The 22,429-nt window shown below is 40.7% G+C and overlaps 2 protein-coding genes across 3 annotated transcripts in view; one reads left to right on the forward strand and one right to left on the reverse strand.

The window, feature by feature from the left end:
• Positions 1 to 533: 533 nt before the first annotated feature.
• On the forward strand, positions 534 to 4,748 carry LOC141768787 (alpha-(1,3)-fucosyltransferase 7). Of its 2 annotated transcripts, XM_074637157.1 has the most exons (3): positions 534 to 761; positions 1,015 to 1,088; positions 2,604 to 4,748. In XM_074637157.1, exon 3 carries the CDS (start codon positions 2,656 to 2,658, stop codon positions 3,700 to 3,702), a length of 1,047 nt encoding a protein of 348 aa, XP_074493258.1. In that variant the 5' UTR covers positions 534 to 761; positions 1,015 to 1,088; positions 2,604 to 2,655; the 3' UTR covers positions 3,703 to 4,748. The 2 variants fall into 2 exon arrangements, with proteins under 2 accessions (XP_074493258.1, XP_074493256.1); XM_074637155.1 differs by lacking the exon at positions 1,015 to 1,088 and having other exon boundaries at positions 535 to 761.
• A 12,151-nt stretch (positions 4,749 to 16,899) lies between these two features.
• The window catches only part of npdc1b (neural proliferation, differentiation and control, 1b), a 38,689-nt gene continuing 33,159 nt past the window's right edge, over positions 16,900 to 22,429 (reverse strand). Inside the window, exons 6-9 of the mRNA XM_074637161.1 lie at positions 20,293 to 20,374; positions 19,357 to 19,436; positions 19,043 to 19,142; positions 16,900 to 17,723 (exon numbers count right to left, since the gene is read on the reverse strand). Of these exons, the coding sequence (XP_074493262.1) occupies positions 17,652 to 17,723; positions 19,043 to 19,142; positions 19,357 to 19,436; positions 20,293 to 20,374 (334 nt within the window). The 3' untranslated portion in view covers positions 16,900 to 17,651. The remainder of the gene's footprint in view (positions 17,724 to 19,042; positions 19,143 to 19,356; positions 19,437 to 20,292; positions 20,375 to 22,429) is intronic.

The following is a 22,429-nucleotide window of genomic DNA, read 5'->3' on the forward strand; positions in this document are numbered from 1 at the left end:
AGTGCATCATAGGGTAAATCAAGCAGAAAAGTGTGAGAGAGAGGTTATAGAGAGGTTCTGCATTAAAAACCAAACGTGAACTGGGAGGCCGAGGGTGAAACAACACGTTGAAACGGTTATGATGTGGTTGGTGCCGGCAGGAGATATGTGCCCATTTCCTCTGCAGAGCTGCATGAACAGGAAGAGTAAGACCAGCTTGTGGTTCAAAAATCGAAATGTTAATGTTTTTGACTGCCACTCGCTGCTGGCTGTGCTAATTCTGCAAAGAGCGGATGCATGAGCAGTTTAACGAGTAAATAAATGAGTGTGCTACGGGGGTGGAAGGGTGGCAGGTGTCTGTGGGGATGGGCACGCTTTTTTACCACCCTCTAACCCTAACCCAGCTAAACAAGAGATTAAACAGAGTCAAACTCAATGGACCCACCAAGAGGCTGAAGGGAATCTTAAAGATATTAATTCATAGTTCAGTTTGTATGAAAAAAAACAACAACATAAAAAGTAATTCATTTGAAACGACTGCGTGAGGAATGACTGTTTTTCCTTTCTGTTTCTGCTCCTATCTTTCTGCTGACCACACTGATTGAGCTCGTACTCAATTGAACCGTCACACCCTGCTACCGAGAAGCTGTGTGCGTGTGTGTGTGTGTGTGTGTGTGTTGAGCAAGAGATGAGTCAAAATTTTGAGGGGGCAGGATTTCCTTTATATAGGATGTGTGTGAGTAGATGTACGGGCAGCAGACAGCCTGATGCCATGTCGCCAGGTACGTGCCAACAACTTTACAATTTTACTTCATTCAAATCCACCTGCTGGTATCTAAGTTTTTACTACAGATTTGATTCAATTCAATACAGATAGTGTACAGAATGCTACTGTATGTGTCATCAGGGTGATGGAAACTGTGTAAAAACCAGATCTTTTTAAATTTTCCAATTCTGAATTTCTTTTTTCTTTTCTTTCTTTTCTGTTTCAAATGTTCTATTCTTAAATTGATGTTGAGTTTGTGGTGTACCCAGCTATCAGGGTGTGCCAACTTTCCTCTTTCCGCCAGTTGCATTTTACAAGATGCCTTATCATCAAACCCACACAAGTAAGCTAAAGTTTAAACCTTTACCATTCATTTTTTGAGCAGTTACAAGTGTGCAATGCTTGTGTGACGAAATCCTAAAAAAGAACAATCATCCTGCAGAAGCAGAACTTCCTTTCTTTTTGAAAACAAAGAACACGGAGAGGAAGACACAGACAGCAGTGTAGATTTCATCAGATGTTCTGCCAGAGTTGTACTCATTTTTTCTGTCATTTATTGACAATCTTTTTTTCAAGGATTTAACCATATTAGAAAAAATTAGGGCTGACATAGTTACAGCGATAATAACGCGTTAACGCAAATTTGTTTTAACGCCACAAATTTCTGAGTGATATTGAATTTCAGTTTAAAGCATAAAAGAGATCATAGATACTGGCATTACATGAAATTATAAAACCTAATCCATTGGCACCAACCATGTCATACTAGCTTGTCCTCAAAGGAGGTTAAATAACGCTCCAAACTTACACTAAATTTAGGAAAAACTGGCATGACCATTTTCAAAGGGGTCCCTTGACCTCTGACCTCCAGATCAGTGAATGTAAATGGGTTCTATGGGTACCCACGAGTCTCCCCTTTACAGACATGCCCACTTTATGATAATCACATGCAGTTTGGGGCAAGTCATAGTCAAGTCAGCACACTGACACACTGACAGCTGTTGTTGCCTGTTGGGCTGCAGTTTGCCATTTTATGATTTCAGCATATTGTTTAATGCTAAATGCAGTACCTGTGAGGGTTTCTGGATCAATATATGTCATTGTTTTGTGTTGTTAATTGATTTACAATAATAAATATATACACACATTTGCATAAAGAAAGCATATTTGCCAACTTCCATGTTGACAAGAGTAATACAAACTTTTACAAATCTCCCTTTAAGGTATATGTTGAACAGGAAAAAATGTGAGATTAATTTGCAATCAATTGCGATTAACTATGGACAATCATGGGATTAATCACGATTAAATATTTGAATCGACTGACAGCCCTTAAGGTTATTGTCTACCGGCGGACCTCTGTACCGTCGTCATCGCTGCCTTTGCCCGGCAACAGCAACGTACAGGGCTTCAAAGAGCGGATGGGCGGGTGGACGGGTGTCCGCTCTGTGCAGAGCACCGGAACAAAAACACCAACACATCACAGTATGATAACAATGCACTTCCCGTGCCTAGTCTGGGCTGCTCGATTATGACAAAAAAGATTACGATTATTTAACACGATCACTGTTATCGTTATCGTACTGTTAAACCTAATGATGACTGCACTTTTCTTAAATAAAGTGTTTTATATTTATGTTTGTTCCATCTTTGATGCAAGCTCACTTTTAATTAACCTGTAACAAAATTGACAAATGTTGTCAGAAGAAGAAAAGAATAATTTGGGGAGTTAAAACAGAAGGAAATGTCTGCAGGAGATGTTTTTGTTGTCGACACCTTTCCTTTGCAGTCCCTGTACTCACGAGAACATATGAAAGAGTAATAATACCTCTGATCTACCCCTTACTTCCTTCCTTAGAGTTCCATACCAGTGATCTGTGCCCTTTTGACCTGGAATACACCCAGCAGCCATGACAACATCTGGATCCAGGGCCTTCCTCCTCCTCCTCCTCCTCCTCTTCCTCATCTCCCTCTCACAGCTGCTTTATCACAGCTTCTTGGACCAGAAGCTCGGTCCGGAGAAATATCCTCCTGCTGTTCCTCAGAGAAACATCTGCATCCTGCTGTGGCACTGGCCATTCGGGCGCTCTTACAGGCTCAAAGGAGACAAATGCCTCGAGATGTACAACATCAGCCGCTGTTTCCTCACCGCTAACACCTCCGCCTTCTCCACTGCTGATGTGGTTGTCTTCCACCACCACGAGCTGAGAGGAGGTCTGTCCTCGCTCCCTCTGCACCTGGATCGCCCAGCCTCCCAGCACTGGGTGTGGCTGTCCATGGAGCCTCCTGTCAACAATGGAAACCTCACACAGTTCGCCGGCCTCTTCAACTGGACGATGAGCTACAGACGTGATGCCGACATATTCATCCCCTATGGAAAGACCATGGTGGGAGGTGATAAGCTAGGCTTCCCGGCTGCTTCAAATCGCTCCTGCCTTGTCAGCTGGATGGTGAGCAAATACAAGCCTCACCAGGTTCGGGCTGGTGTTTATCAAAGTCTAAAGAATCAAATCCCCATAGAGGTGTACGGCAAGTGGAACAGGAAACCCCTGTCAGCGAAGAAGCTGCTGCCCACAATTGCAAAGTGTATTTTTTACCTGTCGTTTGAGAACTCTGAGGCAAAGGACTACATTAGTGAGAAACTCTGGAGGAACGCTTTCCAAGCAGGGGCCGTGCCAGTAGTTCTCGGGCCCAGCAGGGCGACCTACGAGGCCCTGGCTCCACCTGGTTCCTTTATCCATGTGGCTGATTTCAAGAGCACAGCAGATCTGGCTGCCTATATGAAGCATGTAGCTGCAGACAGACAGGCCTATGAAAAGTACTTCCAGTGGCACCACACTCACAGAATAAAAACCTACACTGACTGGAGAGAAAGGCTGTGTCAAATCTGTGTTCAGTACCCCAGTTTACCAGACAATAAAGTCTATCAGGACCTGGAGAGCTGGGTTAACAGCTAACATCTTCATGCTTTTTTTTTTGTGTGTGACTGGGACTGTTTATATGCTGCTGGGTTACCACATGCAAATGTGAAATACCATACAGTGACAATTGCACGCAGGAATACATGGGTCTCTGTCAGCCGTGCAATTTTGGTAAACAGTGAGGAACTTCACACCACAGAAATAAATCTCACACAGTTGGTTGAGTTCGCTGTACGCTATGCGAAAATGCGGAAGTGGTAACTTGTGTAACCATAAATGCATGTTCCATTTGTTGAAACCACAGAGGTAAGCATATCTTTACAACAAGCTAGTGATACTGCAAACTATGAGGGTTATTTATTATTTATCACCTGAAATATCTGCTCATGAAAAAACATTAAGAAAGACATTGTTTTCTTCATGTGATTGTCTGCTCAGGATCTTGGTGTGCTTCAAACTGAGTACTTGTTTAACCATCTATTCCATGGTTAGGGTTCGGTTAAGTTTACGCAACTGAAACTATTTGGTTAAGCAGAGCGAAGCTAAAATGGAAAAAGCTAATGAAATTAATAATAAGAATAATAACCTTATTTGTATAGCACTTTTCTTAAAGGGACTGTTTGTAACTACTTACACGTATAAATCGTTGCGGGTCGGTGTCCCATGCGCGCTCACATGTGGCTACGCTGTTCAGACAAGACTCCAACACAAACTACACGGAAGCACCAAAACCTCTTGGTTGTATCTAGTGAAGCCCGTCTGTTAAACAGTGTTGGCCGCGGTCGGAGGACGCGGGGGAGACCGTAGCTTTGGTCTCCAGGACCGGAGTCTCTGCTGTACTCTGCTCCTCTGCTTGCCTGCCTTCACTCACACACCGTGCTCGTTCTCGCTCTTTCGCTCCACTCTCACGTGCATGCGCGAACACAGAGGTTTCCCGTGTCTTGTGAAGTAACGGGGCTCCGCAGATAAACGTTATCTATTCATGGAGAGACCTTCGTCTGGTCAGCTAACATTACTGCCAAGCAGCTGAAAGATAGAGTGATATTGTGCTTTTAGCCTAAATAAAATGTAACCTTTAAGTTGTTAACATCTGTATGCCAATGTCTAGTGTTTCAGTTTTAGCAGTTCTAAGAAAAACCTATAAAGGTCTTCTGTTTAGTGTCATTTCTCTGATTCACTTCCCTTTTTTCTTAGAACTGCCTATGTGTGTAAATAGATTTTCCTACAGTATTCATTTTTCTAAGCCAGTGATTGGGTGATTTTTGTTTTTATTGCTCTTAGGTAGAGTCTGCTACTGCCAATCTCCTTATCAGTAGTGAACTTAGTGAACCTGAGAACCAAGTAAATCTGTAACAGAACCGAATTGTAAGATCTTGGGTCTAAGATACCTTAAAGAACCACAGATATTGATACCTTAAATACTAAACCCAGGCATCTATTCCCCACCTAGAGAAAGGTTACATGTTACAAAACTGACAATACTGCAGTATACTACGACTGGAAAGATTTCAATTTAAGTTTGATGCAGAGTTATAACTTTGACTTCATACTCATGTGACACACGGCGATTACCTAAAGAGTCAATATCATTCCAGTCATTGGCAGAAGTATACAGATCATTCATTTGAATAAACAGTAATAATACGTTTGCAAAATTACTCCAGTCCCCCCCAACACACCACTCAGTGAATGGGCTTAATTTGTTGCCAAATCCTGGCGGAATATGATCTGGGACCTCCCAGATTGGGACAGCACCTATTGGATTGGATACAGCAACACCATTAAATACATTTTGTGTAATATCTAATGTTATTCAATTGAAGTTACTCGTAAATTGCTTGTTTGCCTATTTTGATCTGCGTCATGCTCTCAGTGCTGCTCTAGTCACTTTTTCTAACAAAATGTGTTATGATGACTCCCTGAGTTTTCACACCTCTTTTAACAAGTTGACAACGCGTGATATCAGACATCAATTTCACATGATTCTGCTGAGTCATTTGGCCATTTGACAAGTTTGAATGGGTGGGTGTCATAAGTTCCTATTGGCTGCTGAGCACTAGGGCTAAACCATTTCTGTAAGCCTAGTGGTTGCCTATACCACTCAGCTAAGGATCCTCTTATTTCTCTGTCCTTTTCTTAATTTTTTTGTGTAGCCTATGAAAATTAAATATTTGGATTGCAGTTTTATCGCTTTCATTATTTTTTTATCAAGATAAAATTGCGTCCTTTTTCTCCACTACTGCCTTTTTGGTAAACAAATACATTAGTGGACATTCTAGCATTCATCAAACTAGTTTTCTTTCATCAAAAACATTAACAGTTGTGTGGGGAAAAGTTACAGCAGTGGTACTCGTTCAATGTTGGTTTAGGATACAGACCAATGTAATGTATATCTGTATTTGGAAAACAACACTTTCTTTTTTGAACATTTTTTTTATTTTTTTTTATTTGAAAAGGTGTTATCACAGTATATACTAAACTTTACAGATAGTTATACTAAACTCTTTTCCTGTTTTAATGTACTTGTACAGTTTATATGCATATGCAGAAAATGAGGCATGCGGATGCCAGTTCTTGTGAGTCAACTCAGTCTTCTGGAGAACTGTGGGTCCTCCAACCTCACTTTCTGAAGTACGTGGTCGTGTAATCTGTTCCACGAGTCCAGATTTAACACATCTACACATCTACACATCGATATTCAGTTTCATACTCACGCGTATACAGCCTACATGCCCATGCATACTTCTCCATCAAACTATCAGCAGTAACATTTAGCTTTCTTACATATGCCTCATATATCTCACACTCTATTAAAGACATAACTATATACATTAGAACCAAGGGAGCTTACATTGCATTCTTAGTCTTCTCAGCAAGAAGAGGAAAGGAAGAAAAGAGAAACAGAAGTCAGTGGAGTCATACAAAGTCTGCTCTTATTGGGGTTATAAATTTGATCCATTTATTCCAAATCTGGTAAAATGTGCCCTTTTGGATCCTCAAAGAGTAAGTCAACTTTTCCATTTTAAATATTTCAAGGATTATTCCACACCAATCATCCAATGTAGGTGGCACTGGATTTAGCCACCTTCTTGTGATAGATTTTTTCTTTTTTGAACATTTTAATTGGATTCAAGGCTATAACCAGCACATTATTAAACTCTAAATAGATTTTTTTAATTCAGAGATTGATTTTTATTTTATTACCCATTTTGGGTGAATTAACAGACTTCCAAAAACTTTCAGGATTAGAATGAGAGCTTGTAATTAGGTCAGATAGGAATTTGATTTGGCTTGTTTTTAAATCACTTTATAACATTTAAGCAAAAACATCAATACAAAGAAAAGTATCTCATTATTGTTTCTTTCTAGAACCACACATATAGTTTATATCTGTAATACATGGAAATAGTCATGCAGAAAATAAAGGACATCGACACAGACGCTCCACAACGATCACACCAGCAAGTACTGTAACCTGGATTGTTGCTGAGGAGCATATTATACAGCCACAATTTGTTTTATGCAAAAAAAATTATATTGTTTTTGCCCAAAACTGCACGATGAACTGCAAGATAAAATTGCCTCGTTTTCTTCCACTACTGCCTTTTTTGGTAAACAGATACGTTGGTGAACATTCTGGCATTCATCAAACTAAAGTTTTCTTTCATTAAAAACATTAACAGTGGTGTGGGGAAAAGTTACAGCAGTGGTACTCGTTCAACGCAGGTTTAGGACATCATTGTAATGAATATTGGTCTTTGAAAAACAATATGAACTTTCTTTCTCTAATATTTGTTTAATGTATGACTATGACCAGCAGGGGTATACTAGATTAGCTAGAGACTGAAATGGTAAAATAATGACAGACTGGTTAACAAGAAAGTCCAGATTTTACAGTTTTTCACATTTGCTTCGGCTCAATTCTTGAATGAGAATTGTTTTTTTCAAAACTATAAGTTCAAATCTCTGAAAAATGAGTTTGTTGTTTCCAACAGATTAGAATTTCTCATTCATTCAAGCAAATTGCACATGTGCAAAAGAGTCAGCACAATAACCACATGCACACGTCTTGTTAATCAAAACTGATGAGTTGATTCTCAGTGAAACTGTCGTCCTCTTCACAACTTCTAAACATTCCTTCGTGGTTTGAGCCGTCACATGCAAAATGATCCACTCAATTATCAAAATCTGTCAGACATGCATGTATATTCCATAAATATCTATGGCATGGTGTTACGTACTGTGAGGAGGCATGGATGTCATTTTGTGGCAAATTTTCTGTTCACTGTATATAGAGTAACTTTACATGAAAGATCAAAGGTGAATTTTCTATTTACAGTACATTTAACACATTGCTACACACATAAATGTACTGTATATATACAAATGTACATATACTTTTTCTGTGCACTACAGTAGGCCTATTGACTTTCAGTAAACATTTACCTCTGTTGAAATGGGAATCTAAAAAGCTCATTGAGATACACAACAGCATTCAGCTAGACCAGGGGTCAGCAGCCTGCCGTTCAAGAATAAAGTCATAATATTATGAGAATAAAGTCATAATATTATGAGAATAAAGTCATAGGTTTACGAGAAAAAAGTCTTAATATTATGAGAATAAAGTCATAATATTATAAAGTAGTAATTTTACGTGTTATTTAATTTTTTCTCGTAAAGTTATGACTTCATTCTCGTAATACTATGACTTTTTTCTCATAAAGTTCTGACTTTAATCTCGTAATATTGACTTTTTTTCTCGTAAAGTTATGACTTTATTCTTGTAAAATTACGACTTTTTTTCTCGTAAAGTTATGACTTTATTCTTGTAAAATTATGACTTTTTTCTTGTAAAGTTATGACTTTATTCCCGTAATATTATTAATTTGTTTCTTGTAAAGTTATGACTTCATTCTCGTAATGTTATGACTTTTTTCTCATAAAGTTATGACTTTATTCTCGTAATATTACGACTTTTTTTCTCGTAAAGTTATGACTTTATTCTCGTAATATTACGACTTTTTTTCTCGTAAAGTTATGACTTTATTCTCGTAATATTATGATTTTTTTCTCATAAAGTTCTGACTTCAATCTCGTAATATTGACTTTTTTTCTCGTAAAGTTATGACTTTATTCTTGTAAAATTACGACTTTTTTTCTCGTAAAGTTATGACTTTATTCTCGTAATATTATGACTTTTTTCTCATAAAGTTATGACTTTATTATCGTAATATTACGACTTTTTTTCTCGTAAAGTTATAACTTTATTCTTGTAATATTACAACTTTTTTCTCGTAAAGTTATGACTTTATTCTCGTAATATTACGACTTTTTTTCTCGTAAAGTTATTACTTTATTCTTGTAATATTACAACTTTTTTCTCGTAAGGTTATGACTTTATTCTCGTAATATTATGACTTTTTTCTTGTAAAGTTATGACTTTATTCTCGTAATATTATTAATTTGTTTCTTGTAAAGTTATGACTTTATTCTCGTAATGTTATGACTTTTTTCTCATAAAGTTATGACTTTATTCTCATAATATTACGACTTTTTTCTTGTAAAGTTATGACTTTATTCTTGTAATATTACAACTTTTTTCTCGTAAGGTTATGACTTTATTCTCGTAATATTATTACCTTTTTTCTCATAAAGTTATGACTTTATTCTCGTAATATTACGACTTAATTCTCGTAATATTACTACTTTTTTCCCTCAGTGTGGCCCTAACCCTCCCCTAACACTTTGGCCCTGCACTGCATTAGACTTATATACTATATACTATAAACTGTGTTACCCTCATCACAATGCTAAGATGTTTTTGTTTTTTTTTGCCTAAAATGGCTCTTTTGTTAGTAAAGGTTGCTGACCCCTGAGCTAGACAAAACTGATATTCTGGTATAGAACAGTAAGCAGTCAGTGTCAACAAAAAGTAGAAAAAAACAGAGATTTGTATATAAAAACATTTCCAGTGTTGACTATAATGGTGAAAAAACATCTAAACACTTTGACCAGTGTGGCTCACACGATGACAAAACAACTCTTCATGTTGGAGTCATCGGCCAACTTACTGACACAACACAAGGTTTTGAAGCATCAATGAAGTGTTTGGGTGAATTACTCCCTTTTAATGGCCAATGAAACAGTTTTGAAGGTTGCACTTACAGTTAAGAGAATGTTAAGACTGTTTAAAAAATGAGCCAAAGTTATTGAAAAAAACTGGAACTACTGTAGGTGCTTGGGGCGGGAAACCCTTGTTGACATAACTTAAAATGAAATCCCATATTTCAACAAATAATCTCCATAAATTGAAAGTCACAAATAAAAATGAGAAACAATTTTTGCCCTGTTTTTCAGAATTTACCGAGATAATTATCCCGGTAATTCTGAGAAAAGTTTTCATGAAAAAGGAATATCGACTGATTTTCTGAATTTACAAGATACCTCAAAATCCCGGGAGAAGCTCTCATTTACTTGAGAGTTCGATTTCAAGGAAGCAAACATGTTCTGCCTGTTTAGTTTAATTCAGTAGTGACAAACCTATGAAGAATGACGTGAGTGCAACTGAGGGGGAGAGGGGGGGGATCCCAGCTGACATTGGGCGAAGGCGGGCTACACCCTGGACAGGTCTCCAGACTATCACAGGGCTGACACATAAAGACAGACAATCATTCACACTCACATTCACACCTACGGGACATTTAGAGTCAACTAGACCTCCGCCAACCTGCCCGAGTATGATTGCCCCCACCCTTCTCCGTGCAGCTTGCGCCATCAACCACATGTATTTTTGTTTCTGTTGAGATCAGCGTCATGAACGCATCATCAGTTACACAGCGCACGTCTTATGCCCGGTTCAGTCTACACGATATCAACCCGATTATAGCCCGACACGGCCGTCGTGGGGATCGGGAATGATAAATGAGTGTCATGTGCGAAAATCGATCCTCTTATCTCGTGTAGTGTGTCATAGTACACGACACCCAGAGGAAAAGTTTAGCCTGTCAGAATTTTTCGTCTTGACACGCCTAGTGCGACATCTCCAACGACATGTTCCTTTGCGTTGACCAATCAGGTGCTCTCTCCAGTGTGCAGTCGCAGTCAGGTCACTTGGTAATAAACAAACATGGCGAAAAGGAGGAGGAATGCCGACTTCGCTGCTGGACAACCAAACTGACTGAAGTATGGACAGCCCGTACCGTCCTCTCTGTGCCACCCAGGAGCGCATCCACAACTGTTTCTTTCATTTCTTTTCTTTTTCTTTTTTCGCAACACCAGACCGTCAGCATCACACACACCGCTTCTGTCGCCATGATTGACAGTTGCTTCAACCGCCTCCCCGATGACGTCTGAACTCGCGCATTATCGTGGAATACGACCGTTCTTTTAATACATCCATGAATACGACGTGCCGTGATTGGTCGTGGTCATACGTGTAGTCTTGCCAGTCACCCGACTGAGACACTGCTAGAGTTTATGGCGCTGTGATCGTTAGATCTGACATGGTGACCATCGTCAAAGACAAAAATATTGTGTAGTCTGATCCCGGTATTAAAGCCTGTGGTGTTAATGCACAGGCTGAGCGGAGTTATTAAAAAAAAATTCCGAAGCCAGACCATGATCCGGATCACCACCAAAATCGAATGGATTGTTCATTGTGCCACACCCCACCCCTCCAAAAAATGTCATTCAAAACCATCACGGATTTTTGAAGTAACCCTCCAAACGGACAAACCACTAAACCAACGCCGGTGAAAACCTCGGCCTTGGTGGGGGTAACAATGAACCTAACCTGCATGTCTTTGGACTGTGGGAGGAAACCGGAGAACCGGAGAAAACCCATGCTAACACGGGGAGAACATGCTAACTCCACACAGAAGGGCCCCAAGCCGGGTGCTAAACATTGCACCGCTGTGCAGCGCAGTCGAAAAAAACTCAAAACTAGTGTGTCTTTCCAGAAACAATGTCCTGGTTTCTCCATAAAACACACTTTCCATTATTTTATTTGGAACTACATCCCACCAAAGAAATCGTCCCTGTTGGCAGTGTGTGGTGACTTATTCAAAAACATTTGGGTGAATAAACACTTTAAATGGACTGTTTGTAAGAATCAGAAATGTCTTGTTAACAGCGACACCTGTGGCCGTTAAGTCAACGAAAGTCAGCGTCCTGTTGCTCGCGCTTGTGCTCGCTCTACATAGACATGAACGAGCATCGCTCAAAACAGTGAGACGACACACGTCAGCTAAAAGCACAATATCACTCTATATTTCAGCTGCTTGGCAGTAATGTTAGCTGACCAGACGAAGGTCTCTCCATGAATCAATGCTGATCCTAGTGTTGGCTTTTCCTGCCTCAGCCTCCCGACCGCGGCCGGAGGGAACAGGGGAGACACCGGAGTTTTGGTTGGAGACGATAACGTTTCTCTCTGCGGAGGCCCGTACATTAAATAAATATTAGAGAAAGAAAGTTCATATTGTTTTTCAAAGACCAATATTCATTACAATGATGTCCTAAACCAGCGTTGAACGAGTACCACTGCTGTAACTTTTCCCCACACCTCTGATAATGTTTTTAATGAAAGAAAACTTTAGTTTGATGAATGCCAGAATGTCCACCAACGTATCTGTTTACCAAAAAAGGCAGTAGTGGAAGAAAACGAGGCAATTTTATCTTGCAGTTCATCGTGCAGTTTTGGGCAAAAACAATATAATTTTTTTTGCATAAAACAAATTGTGGCTGTATAATATGCTCCTCAGCAACAATCCAGGTTACAGTACTTGCTGGTGTGATCGTTGTGGAGCGTCTGTGTCGATGTCCTTTATTTTCTGCATGACTATTTCCATGTATTACAGATATAAACTATATGTGTGGTTCTAGAAAGAAACAATAATGAGATACTTTTCTTTGTATTGATGTTTTTGCTTAAATGTTATAAAGTGATTTAAAAACAAGCCAAATCAAATTCCTATCTGACCTAATTACAAGCTCTCATTCTAATCCTGAAAGTTTTTGGAAGTCTGTTAATTCACCCAAAATGGGTTATAAAATAAAAATCAATCTCTGAATTAAAAAAATCTATTTAGAGTTTAATAATGTGCTGGTTATAGCCTTGAATCCAATTAAAATGTTCAAAAAAGAAAAAATCTATCACAAGAAGGTGGCTAAATCCAGTGCCACCTACATTGGATGATTGGTGTGGAATAATCCTTGAAATATTTAAAATGGAAAAGTTGACTTACTCTTTGAGGATCCAAAAGGGCACATTTTACCAGATTTGGAATAAATGGATCAAATTTATAACCCCAATAAGAGCAGACTTTGTATGACTCCACTGACTCCTGTTTCTCTTTTCTTCTGCAGAATCATGTGAAATTGATGTCTGATATCACACGTTGTCAACCTGTTAAAAGAGGTGTGAAAACTCAGGGAGTCATAACACATTTTGTTAGAAAAAGTGACTAGAGCAGCACTGAAAGCATGACGCAGATCAAAATAGGCAAACAAGCAATTTACGAGTAACTTCAATTGAATAACATTAGATATTACACAAAATGTATTTAATGGTGTTGCTGTATCCAATCCAATAGGTGCTGTCCCAATCTGGGAGGTCCCAGATCATATTCCGCCAGGATTTGGCAACAAATTAAGCCCATTCACTGAGTGGTGTGTTGGGGGGGACTGGAGTAATTTTGCAAACGTATTATTACTATTTATTCAAATGAATGATCTGTATACTTCTGCCAATGACTGGAATGATATTGACTCTTTAGGTAATCGCCGTGTGTCACATGAGTATGAAGTCAAAGTTATAACTCCGCATCAAACTTAAATTGAAATCTTTCCAGTCGTAGTATACTGCAGTATTGTCAGTTTTGTAACATGTAACCTTTCTCTAGGTGGGGAATAGATGCCTGGGTTTAGTATTTAAGGTATCAATATCTGTGGTTCTTTAAGGTATCTTAGACCCAAGATCTTACAATTCGGTTCTGTTACAGATTTACTTGGTTCTCAGGTTCACTAAGTTCACTACTGATAAGGAGATTGGCAGTAGCAGACTCTACCTAAGAGCAATAAAAACAAAAATCACCCAATCACTGGCTTAGAAAAATGAATACTGTAGGAAAATCTATTTATAAAGGTCTTCTGTTTAGTGTCATTTCTCTGATTCACTTCCCTTTTTCCTTAACTCAAGTTTTTCTTAGAACTGCTAAAACTAAAACACTAGACACTGGCATACAGATGTTAACAACTTAAAGGTTACATTTTATTTAGGCTAAAAGCACAATATCACTCTATCTTTCAGCTGCTTGGCAGTAATGTTAGCTGACCAGACGAAGGTCTCTCCATGAATAGATAACGTTTATCTGCGGAGCCCCGTTACTTCACAAGACACGGGAAACCTCTGTTGGTCTGGAGGAGCTGCAGCAGTTATTTCTGCACAAACGTCCACTGTACATTCACTAGATATTCTCAGAGCTAAACTAACTCTTCTGCAGTGTGTAGTGTGCGCGCATGCACGTGAGAGTGGAGCGAAAGAGCGAGAAAGGAGCGCGGTGTGTGAGTGAAGGCAGGCAGAGGAGCAGAATACAGCAGAGACTCCGGTCCTGGAGACCAAAGCTACGGTCTCCCCCGCGTCCTCCGACCGCGGCCGACACTGTTTAACAGACGGGCTTCACTAGATACAACCAAGAGGTTTTGGTGCTTCCGTGTAGTTTGTGTTGGAGTCTGAGTCTGAACAGCGTAGCCACATGCGAGTGCGCATGGGACACCGACCTGCAATGATTTATACGTGTAAGAAGTTACAAACAGTCCCTTTAAATTATGACAGAAATGTTTCTGAAAAAAATAAAAAAAAGACTTTACAACAAGTTGTTTTGCTTCAGATTATATAAATATTTATTTCCTTCATTTCAGCTCTGGTATATCCACAGGCATGCTAAACATGGTGGTAAAGAAGTCCTCCTTAGTGTGTAGAACTCATATGTCGTCTGAAAACAGTCTGTATCAAAGGTAGCTAGCCCGAGTAGTTACTTGTTCACGAGAACCCGTTCATCATCAGAGAGAGAATGATCAAAACAAGACAACCAGCTCAGTTTTTGTTAAGCTCTCAGCACTCCTGAAGTGAAAGCAGAGCTATGTAACATATAGAAAAGGCAAACAGCATGAGTAATCCCCTCATCCCTCCAAACATTAATGTCCTTTGTTTTGTTCTACGAGCTCAGTAGGTTTGAATCAAACAGTCTTTACTACACAGTTAAAGATCTCCAGTGTTAATACTCCCTGGTATCGGCTGTCCATATTTCTTTTTACATATTGTGTGTGTGTGCAGGTCAAATACAGCTGGAGCAGGATGAAGAGAGGGGCCACAGAGAGTGGCTTTCCTGAGAGACGACAGCAAGAGGCCACAGTTACATCCAGGGTTCCTGCAGTGTCCTTGTCAAACATCTGTCCCTGGAGCTGCACAATCATCCTGGGTGTGTAATATAATCTAGGATCTATGCAGAGGGGCAATGTGAATATCTACAAAATACAGGAAGGTAGTTGTGCACATCCAGTCCTATAGAGGATTTAGGCCAGGTGAGGATAGCAGCTTCAGTAAAGGCAAAAGCAGAGAATATTAATTTGAGATAGACCAATCCAATCCGTCATACGGGTAACAGCGCCGATACCATCATTATCAAATCCATCATATGTTAGCAGGCATATTTTGGAACTTCTGACAGCCAAACTGTTTTTCCCTGCTTACAGTCTTTATGCTAAACTAAGATAATCCTGGCTGGTGATGGTGATGGTGATGGTGATGGATGGTTTTCCTCTCTTTACTATTATTTTCTAGCCCGTGGGGTCTATTTAATCTTAGACAAATTGTGATATTATGCTGTGTCCCCTCTCTTTGAAATATTTTCAAATATATTTAAATGTTGTCTATGTATAATTTTTTTTGTGATTTCTATGACACTGATTTGCTTTATGACAATGTGTCATATCATATTGAAGGTATGTATCCAAATCATTTTGCTTGATTGGTTGTACTGGATGTCAGCATGATGTAGTCAGTTTTACACATACAGTAGACCTTGCCCTTTTGTATGGAGGACGGAACCTACCAAAATAAAAAATGATATAAGTAAATTACTTGATAAACAAATAAATATGTCATTAACTGTAGCAAAAATAATATTAAAATAAATGTAGCCATTCATTATGATAAAATATGACAAAGGGATATTTTTGTTTTAATTTTATTCCTTATTTATTTATCTTTGTATTCATTTTAATGTAAAAAGAAATGTATACGAGAAAAGAATACAGAATTAAATACGTTTGGGGACAAAAATAAGGGAGGAAAAGCAAAGGGGAAATTGTGCAGGAATAAATAAATAAAGAAAGGGATTTAAAAAAAATGCAAAAATAAATAAACACATTAAAAAAAAGCATCAATAAATAAAAAGGAAAATTAAACAGACGAGTAAATAAATAAGGGAATTAATAGAAAGATAAATAAATAAAGAAGCAAATTAAAACAGAACTATCTATTTATGTCACATTTTATCAATTAAAAGGCCACATTTATTTTTAATATTACTTTGCTACATTAAATTAATTACTTATCATACTTACATTACTTAGTCATTTTGATCGTATTTTTGATTATGGCAGGTTTCGTCCTCCATACACCTTTGTCATGTTTTTTGCCTGGCGAAGACTTGGTAGGATTTAAACGTTGCCTGTTCACTTCTAATAAACATTCGGGAGCTATGTTATAGTGTGCGAATACTCTCTGCTTTCCCCCTTAACCTGCAACATTTACATGTCAGTTAAAAGCTATAATGCACAATAACAGATATAATGAATCAAAACCTGGAATTCACCTCTTTTCTGAGACATTTCCTGTTCTTTCCACAAGTGTGGGAACCCTGCAAATATAGTTAACGATAAGGAAACAAACAACAGTTCAAGATTTCACACAGCACTCAGGAATCTAGAAGAGCAAGTGCACTAACACACTGAGTGAGAGGTAAGATCTCTTCCCTGTACATGTTAGCAGCTATTTACAGATCACCAAACCCATGGGGACAAGCCATGTTAGTGACGTACCGTATATACAGAATGGACTCGCTCTGTTTCAGAGTTCTAGGTAAAGAAGTTTCAAATTCCTTTGAAATCATTCAAGTTATATATACTGTTAATATATATATATATATATATATATATATATATATATACATATATATATGTATATATATATGTATATATATATATATATATATATATATATATATTAGCAAGTTTGCACAAGAAACTTGTAAAAACTAGAAATGCATATTGACTCTCAGGTTTCATAAGACAGCGTCATCAATTCATGCATAGAGGAACTAGACTGAGAACACAATGGCTACATAACATACTGATAAAGATCACGGTGTGTTCATGAAATATTAAAATCACATTTTAAAAAAAATGATTTCATAAAACCAAAAGCCTGCAGTGAGAACTCTAATGAATTAAAGAGTATTAATAAACAGGGATATTCATGGAGATCTATCAATCAGTGAACTGATAGAAATACTTGGTCGTAGCTCAGACTGTACTCTATGTCCTGGACTCTATTAACACATGATACTAGATTCAATATGCTCGTCTGCTACCTGTCATAAAGTCATTTTGAGTTCTTGAGTAATTTTGTGAACAACACTGGGGAAAAAGAGTGATTACATGAAAAAGAAGAGAATGAGGCTATAGAATTGGAGGCATTGGTCCCAGATTACAGTCCTGCTTCAAACCAGCGCTGTGATATCCTTTAAATGTCCATGAACGCCTCACTCCTCATCCTCTTCCTCCTCTATGTACCTTACACTCTCCATCCTGTCCATTAAAAGGGGTCGGACTGAGCACAGCAGTGGATGTGGAGTGTGTGTAAATTCAACTATTTGCACACACAGATGCTGCATTTGGAGTGTGAAGCCTCTCAGCGTCCACGTTTACTTGGGGAACCTTTGAAGGTAAAGGGTGGAGTCATCAAACAGCGGGTTCTTCACCTCCATTTCCCCCGTCTGAAGATCCACAGAGAGAGAGAGAGAGAGAGAGAGAGAGAGAGAGAGAGAGAGAGAGAGAGAGAGAGAGAGAGAGAGAGAGAGAGAGAGAGAGAGAGAGAGAGAGAGAGAGAGAGAGAGAGAGAGAGAGAGAGAGAGAGAGAGAGAGAGAGAGAGAGAGAGAGAGAGAGAGAGAGAGAGAGAGAGAGAGAGAGGAACATCGGTCATTATCAAAAATGTAACATTTTTCGTAGATAGGGTTTTAATTATGGATGCACCAATACCGATACCAGTATCGGGTATCGGGTCCGATACTGTGCTCATGTACTCGTACTCGCAAAACGGCTCTGATACAACGGCACCGATACCACTTTACGGCAGCGCGACGTTAACCTCTAGTCACCAGCTTTGGGGTCCTCACGCTCTACCTCCTGCGGGCGAGACGGGCCGGTGGTGCGCCCGACCCCGCGGGGCTGGGATCCCACCTCAGCCGGCGCGCGCCAGCCCCCTTTTTTGCTTTCTGACTCGCACGTGCGTTAGACTCCTTGGTCCGTGTGTCAAGACGGGTCGGGTGGGTTGCCGACATCGCCGCAGACCCCTGGCGCCTTTTACGTGGGCCGCGGCACGACACGGTTGGGTCGCACTAAGGACAGTCAGCCCGGTCGACAGTCCGCCCCGGTCGATAGTCACACCGGGAGCAGGGAGCCCCGTCATGGTGCGTTGAGGTCCGGGTGGGGAGCGCTGTAAAGCTGCAGCCACCTTCGCCCTGAGCCTTTCCAAGCCGACCTAGAGCCGGTCGCGGCGCACCACCTCTTATGCGGGACTCCCCAGCCTGCCGTGTGTCGCTCACACCCTCTAGCTGGCTGTTAACGAGGGTCTTTTGGCACAGAGAAGTACTCGTATCGGTACTCGGTATCGGCGAGTACCCAAATGTAAGTACTTGTACTCGGTCTGAAAAAAAGTGGTATTGGTGCATCCCTAGTTATAATTATGTTCCAGGCTATGTTTGCACATAGGAATTTGATTTTGTGGATCTATAGTACATGGTAAACGTAGGCTATAGTATAAAAATGATGCATTCAATGAAGATATTACTGGTTGCACACATCTACAGTAGAACTAGTGATGTGTCATCCAGCATCAGTAACTTATTATCAGTATTTAATAATGTTATTGACAGGTTGAGGGAAGTTAGATAATGGGAAACATATGATTTTATTCATCAGTTCTTGTTAAGGGGCTTCCTACTGACAACATTGATTCAGCCCTGTGGACGACCTGATGATATACACGGTATAACTTCCAATAAAAGTTGAAATAATAACGCAGAGTTTACTCACAGGTGCCAATCCAGGACACTCGTACACCGTGAAATCTCCGTCCTCGTTCTCCTCGTCTGTCGATGCTCCTGAGTCAGGAACTTTTGGCTCATCCCTGTGTCTGCAGAGGTCACACACACACGCACACGCACATGCACACACACACACACACACACACACACACACACACACACACACACACACACACACACAGAGTCATAAAATATTCAGAGGATAACACAGATGCAAAGAGGCAGGGAGGGCAGGGAAGGACGAGAGACAGACAACATGCCCAGGGGGAGATGAGCGCGTCTGGGGCTCGGAGGATGACTCACTTCTCCAGAGAGAGCATCTGCTGCTTCTGGTGCTGGTAGTGGTACATCTGGGCACTGTGGGCCAGCTTCTTGTCCCCAGGCTGGAACACACCGAGGGGCGGAAGGGACATGAGAAAGTCAGTAGTATTCATCCACATCTAGCCACACTGTTCCGTTGACATTCACTTCACAGCATGTGTCTCTGTACTGCACATGATCTGATCTTGTTTGTCCTTTTAAGGCCCTGACGCACCGAGCTGACGGTCGACCGTCAGACAGTGCGGGGCCGTCGGTGAGCGTTCATTGGCTTAATTTTTACGGTGCACTGTCTGCTCCAGTCTAGAGTTTTTTCGGCCGATTCAGCATGTTGAATCGGCAGCGGAGCCCGTCAGTGAGAGAAATCAGTCTGATTGGCTGTTCAGCTTAAAGGAATCAGTGCACAAGAAGAAAAGTGGAAGTGAGGAAAGCAAGCCAACGAGTAAAGTCGAGAGGAAAAACACAAGGCTCTTCTCATTTTTCATCTTCATCTCGTCTGATCATTCCAATACACTGATATTTTCACAACAACATGGCCGTCAAGCTCAGTGGTGAGTGAGAGGGGTGTGAAAATGCTCGGCAAACACCATAAAGACTACCGCCGCCTGCTGGTGTGGAGACTTATTGCCTCTCACGCAGGCGCAGAACGTACGTGGTGGTTGGCTGTCGGCGGTAGTCTTTGCGGTGTGCTCAAGTGCATTTTTTTGGCCGAGACAAAATGTGACGGGAGGCGACGCAATTGGTGGCCTTCGTCACCGCTAGTTCTCTGATGTCCGGTTGGTGTGTCTGGGCCTTTAGGGTGCTAGACGCATGAAACTAGCGTGTTGCTAACAGCTTGTGCTGCCCAGCAAGAATTGGATAACATTGTTAAGGAGGGGTCCAACATTAACACTTATAACACTACAGAGATTTCCTACTCACCATATTGTCAAAGGCTTGGGCTCTCATCAGTCTATATGGAGGGAAGTCCACCTTCTGAGTTACACGCACACCTTTCTGCAATCTGTACAAATGTTTTAAAAAGTGACACACTGGTCAGACGGCTGATCAGAAATAAAAACCTACTGTACAGTACTTGATTTTTTGGAAGCATTTGGAAGTGGTATGCATTACTGTGTCTTTGTGATATTACCACTGGCACATGATAAATTCAACACATTCTCAGTCCCAACTCGTCAAATCCCGGGGCTTGGTCAGTGGCCCTAAGCTTTAAACTATCGGGTCCGATACTGTGCTCATGTACTCGTACTTGCAAAACGGCTCTGATACCACTTTACAGCAGCGTGACGTTAACCTCTCGTCACCATCTTTCGGGTCCTTAGGCTCCACCTCCCCGACGGTGTGGGCGAGACAGGCCGGTGGTGCGCCCGACCCCGCTGGGCCGGGATCCCACCTCAGCCGGCACGTGCCGGCCCTCACTTTCATTGCGCCACGGGGTTTTGCTTGCACCCTCTGACTCGCGCGTGCGTTAGACTCCTTGGTCCGTGTTCCAGGACGGGTCGGGTGGGTCGCAGACATCGCCGAAGACCCCTGGCGCCTTTTACGTGGGCCGAGCCCCGCCCTTGGGGCACGACGCGTTTGGGGCGCACTAAGGACTGTCCGCCCCGGTGACACTTTGGCCACGGCCTGGGAAGCACCTTCGCCCCGAGCCTTTCCAAGCCGACCTAGAGCCGGTCGCGGCACACCGCCTCGTATGCGGGACTCTTTAGCCTGCTGTGTGTCGCTCACACCCTCCAGCTAGCTGTTAACGAGGGTCTTTTGGCACAGAGAAGTACTCGTATCGGTACTCGGTATCGGCAAGTACCCCAAATGTAAGTACTTTAACTCGGTCTGAATAAAAGTGGTATCGGTGCATCCCTACTTTAAACTATGACACTCTAGGTACCGCTCTGGTGTAAGTTTTGGACAAAAATCGCAATAAATCACAACATCGAATTGCAATACATATGGAATATGCGCGCAAGTGTTGTGACAGTATCGAATCGGGAGATAGCTGTATCGTCCCAGCCCTGCTACAGAGTGACTAACGCCTCAGGTGACTGGCGATACCAACAAGTCGCCGACTAACAACCTGACAAAAAAAATCAACGTTGACGTTTAGTTTCACACGGGACAAGAACAGCGGCCTCCTGGGTGAAAGTCCTGCGCTTGTTTGTCCCACCCGCCCTTAGCGGACTTCTCGCTCTTAAATACTACGTCGGTCGCTCTGACTGTCTAATTAATAATGCCGTGGAAGGGTTTACATTGGAGTCAGCTGAAAGCCCGGTAGACATACAGATTGTAAAGCGTGCCTCTGTACGTCGGTATCAGATGCCATGGGGGCACTGACCGACCAGGCGTCGGTATTTGATGAGCTTGGAGTGAGAACGGGTTGCAAAAGTAGGACATTTTAGAACTGTGCACAATAAAACCTCAGAGCGTCATTCTAAAATTTTAAAGTCAACATTTTTATCCAAGATGTTTGGAACAAAACAGATCATTTCACTAATTTCAAGAATAATTTCAATTATAAACTTATTTTTTGCGATTTACAGAATCATTGCTCCGTCATGTTTGGGACATGTATTGACTTTGATACAATTGATAATCTGACTTACATCCACAGTGAAAATATGTTTTAGGTGTTTTTCTTTTTCTAACTTAAATTCCATATATTACATCTCCTTTATATTGTCTACGGTTGTCACTCTACAGGGCCTCCAACATACTGTAGCTGGGGGGGGGGCTCGAACAAAAGATTACCTCTGCCTCTGCTGCTTGGATTTTGGCCATTCTTCTTTTAAATCTGTCTTTCACAGGTTTGCATGTGCAATTCTAAGTTAGTAAGGCAACCATTTAATTATGATATACCAATGAATGCTAAAAGACTAGTTTCTGACCAATAGAAGCGTTTAATAGCTGATATCAATAACTTTCCTGATTGAAGTAGAACACAAACTGGAAGTGTTGATTGATTAATTGTTTTAAACAATAATGCCAAGAATGATCTGGTTCCAGTGCCTTTAATGTGAATATTGACTAGTTTCCATATTCTTCTATGATAGTAAACAGAATATCT

The sequence above is a fragment of the Sebastes fasciatus genome, chromosome 6, assembly GCF_043250625.1.
Source record: "Sebastes fasciatus isolate fSebFas1 chromosome 6, fSebFas1.pri, whole genome shotgun sequence".
NCBI classification, from domain to species: Eukaryota; Metazoa; Chordata; class Actinopteri; order Perciformes; family Sebastidae; genus Sebastes; species Sebastes fasciatus.

Bases quoted from the DNA above. Each gene is read 5' to 3' on its own strand.
- LOC141768787 (XM_074637157.1), top strand. From the start codon at position 2,656: ATGACAACATCTGGATCCAGGGCCTTCCTCCTCCTCCTCCTCCTCCTC.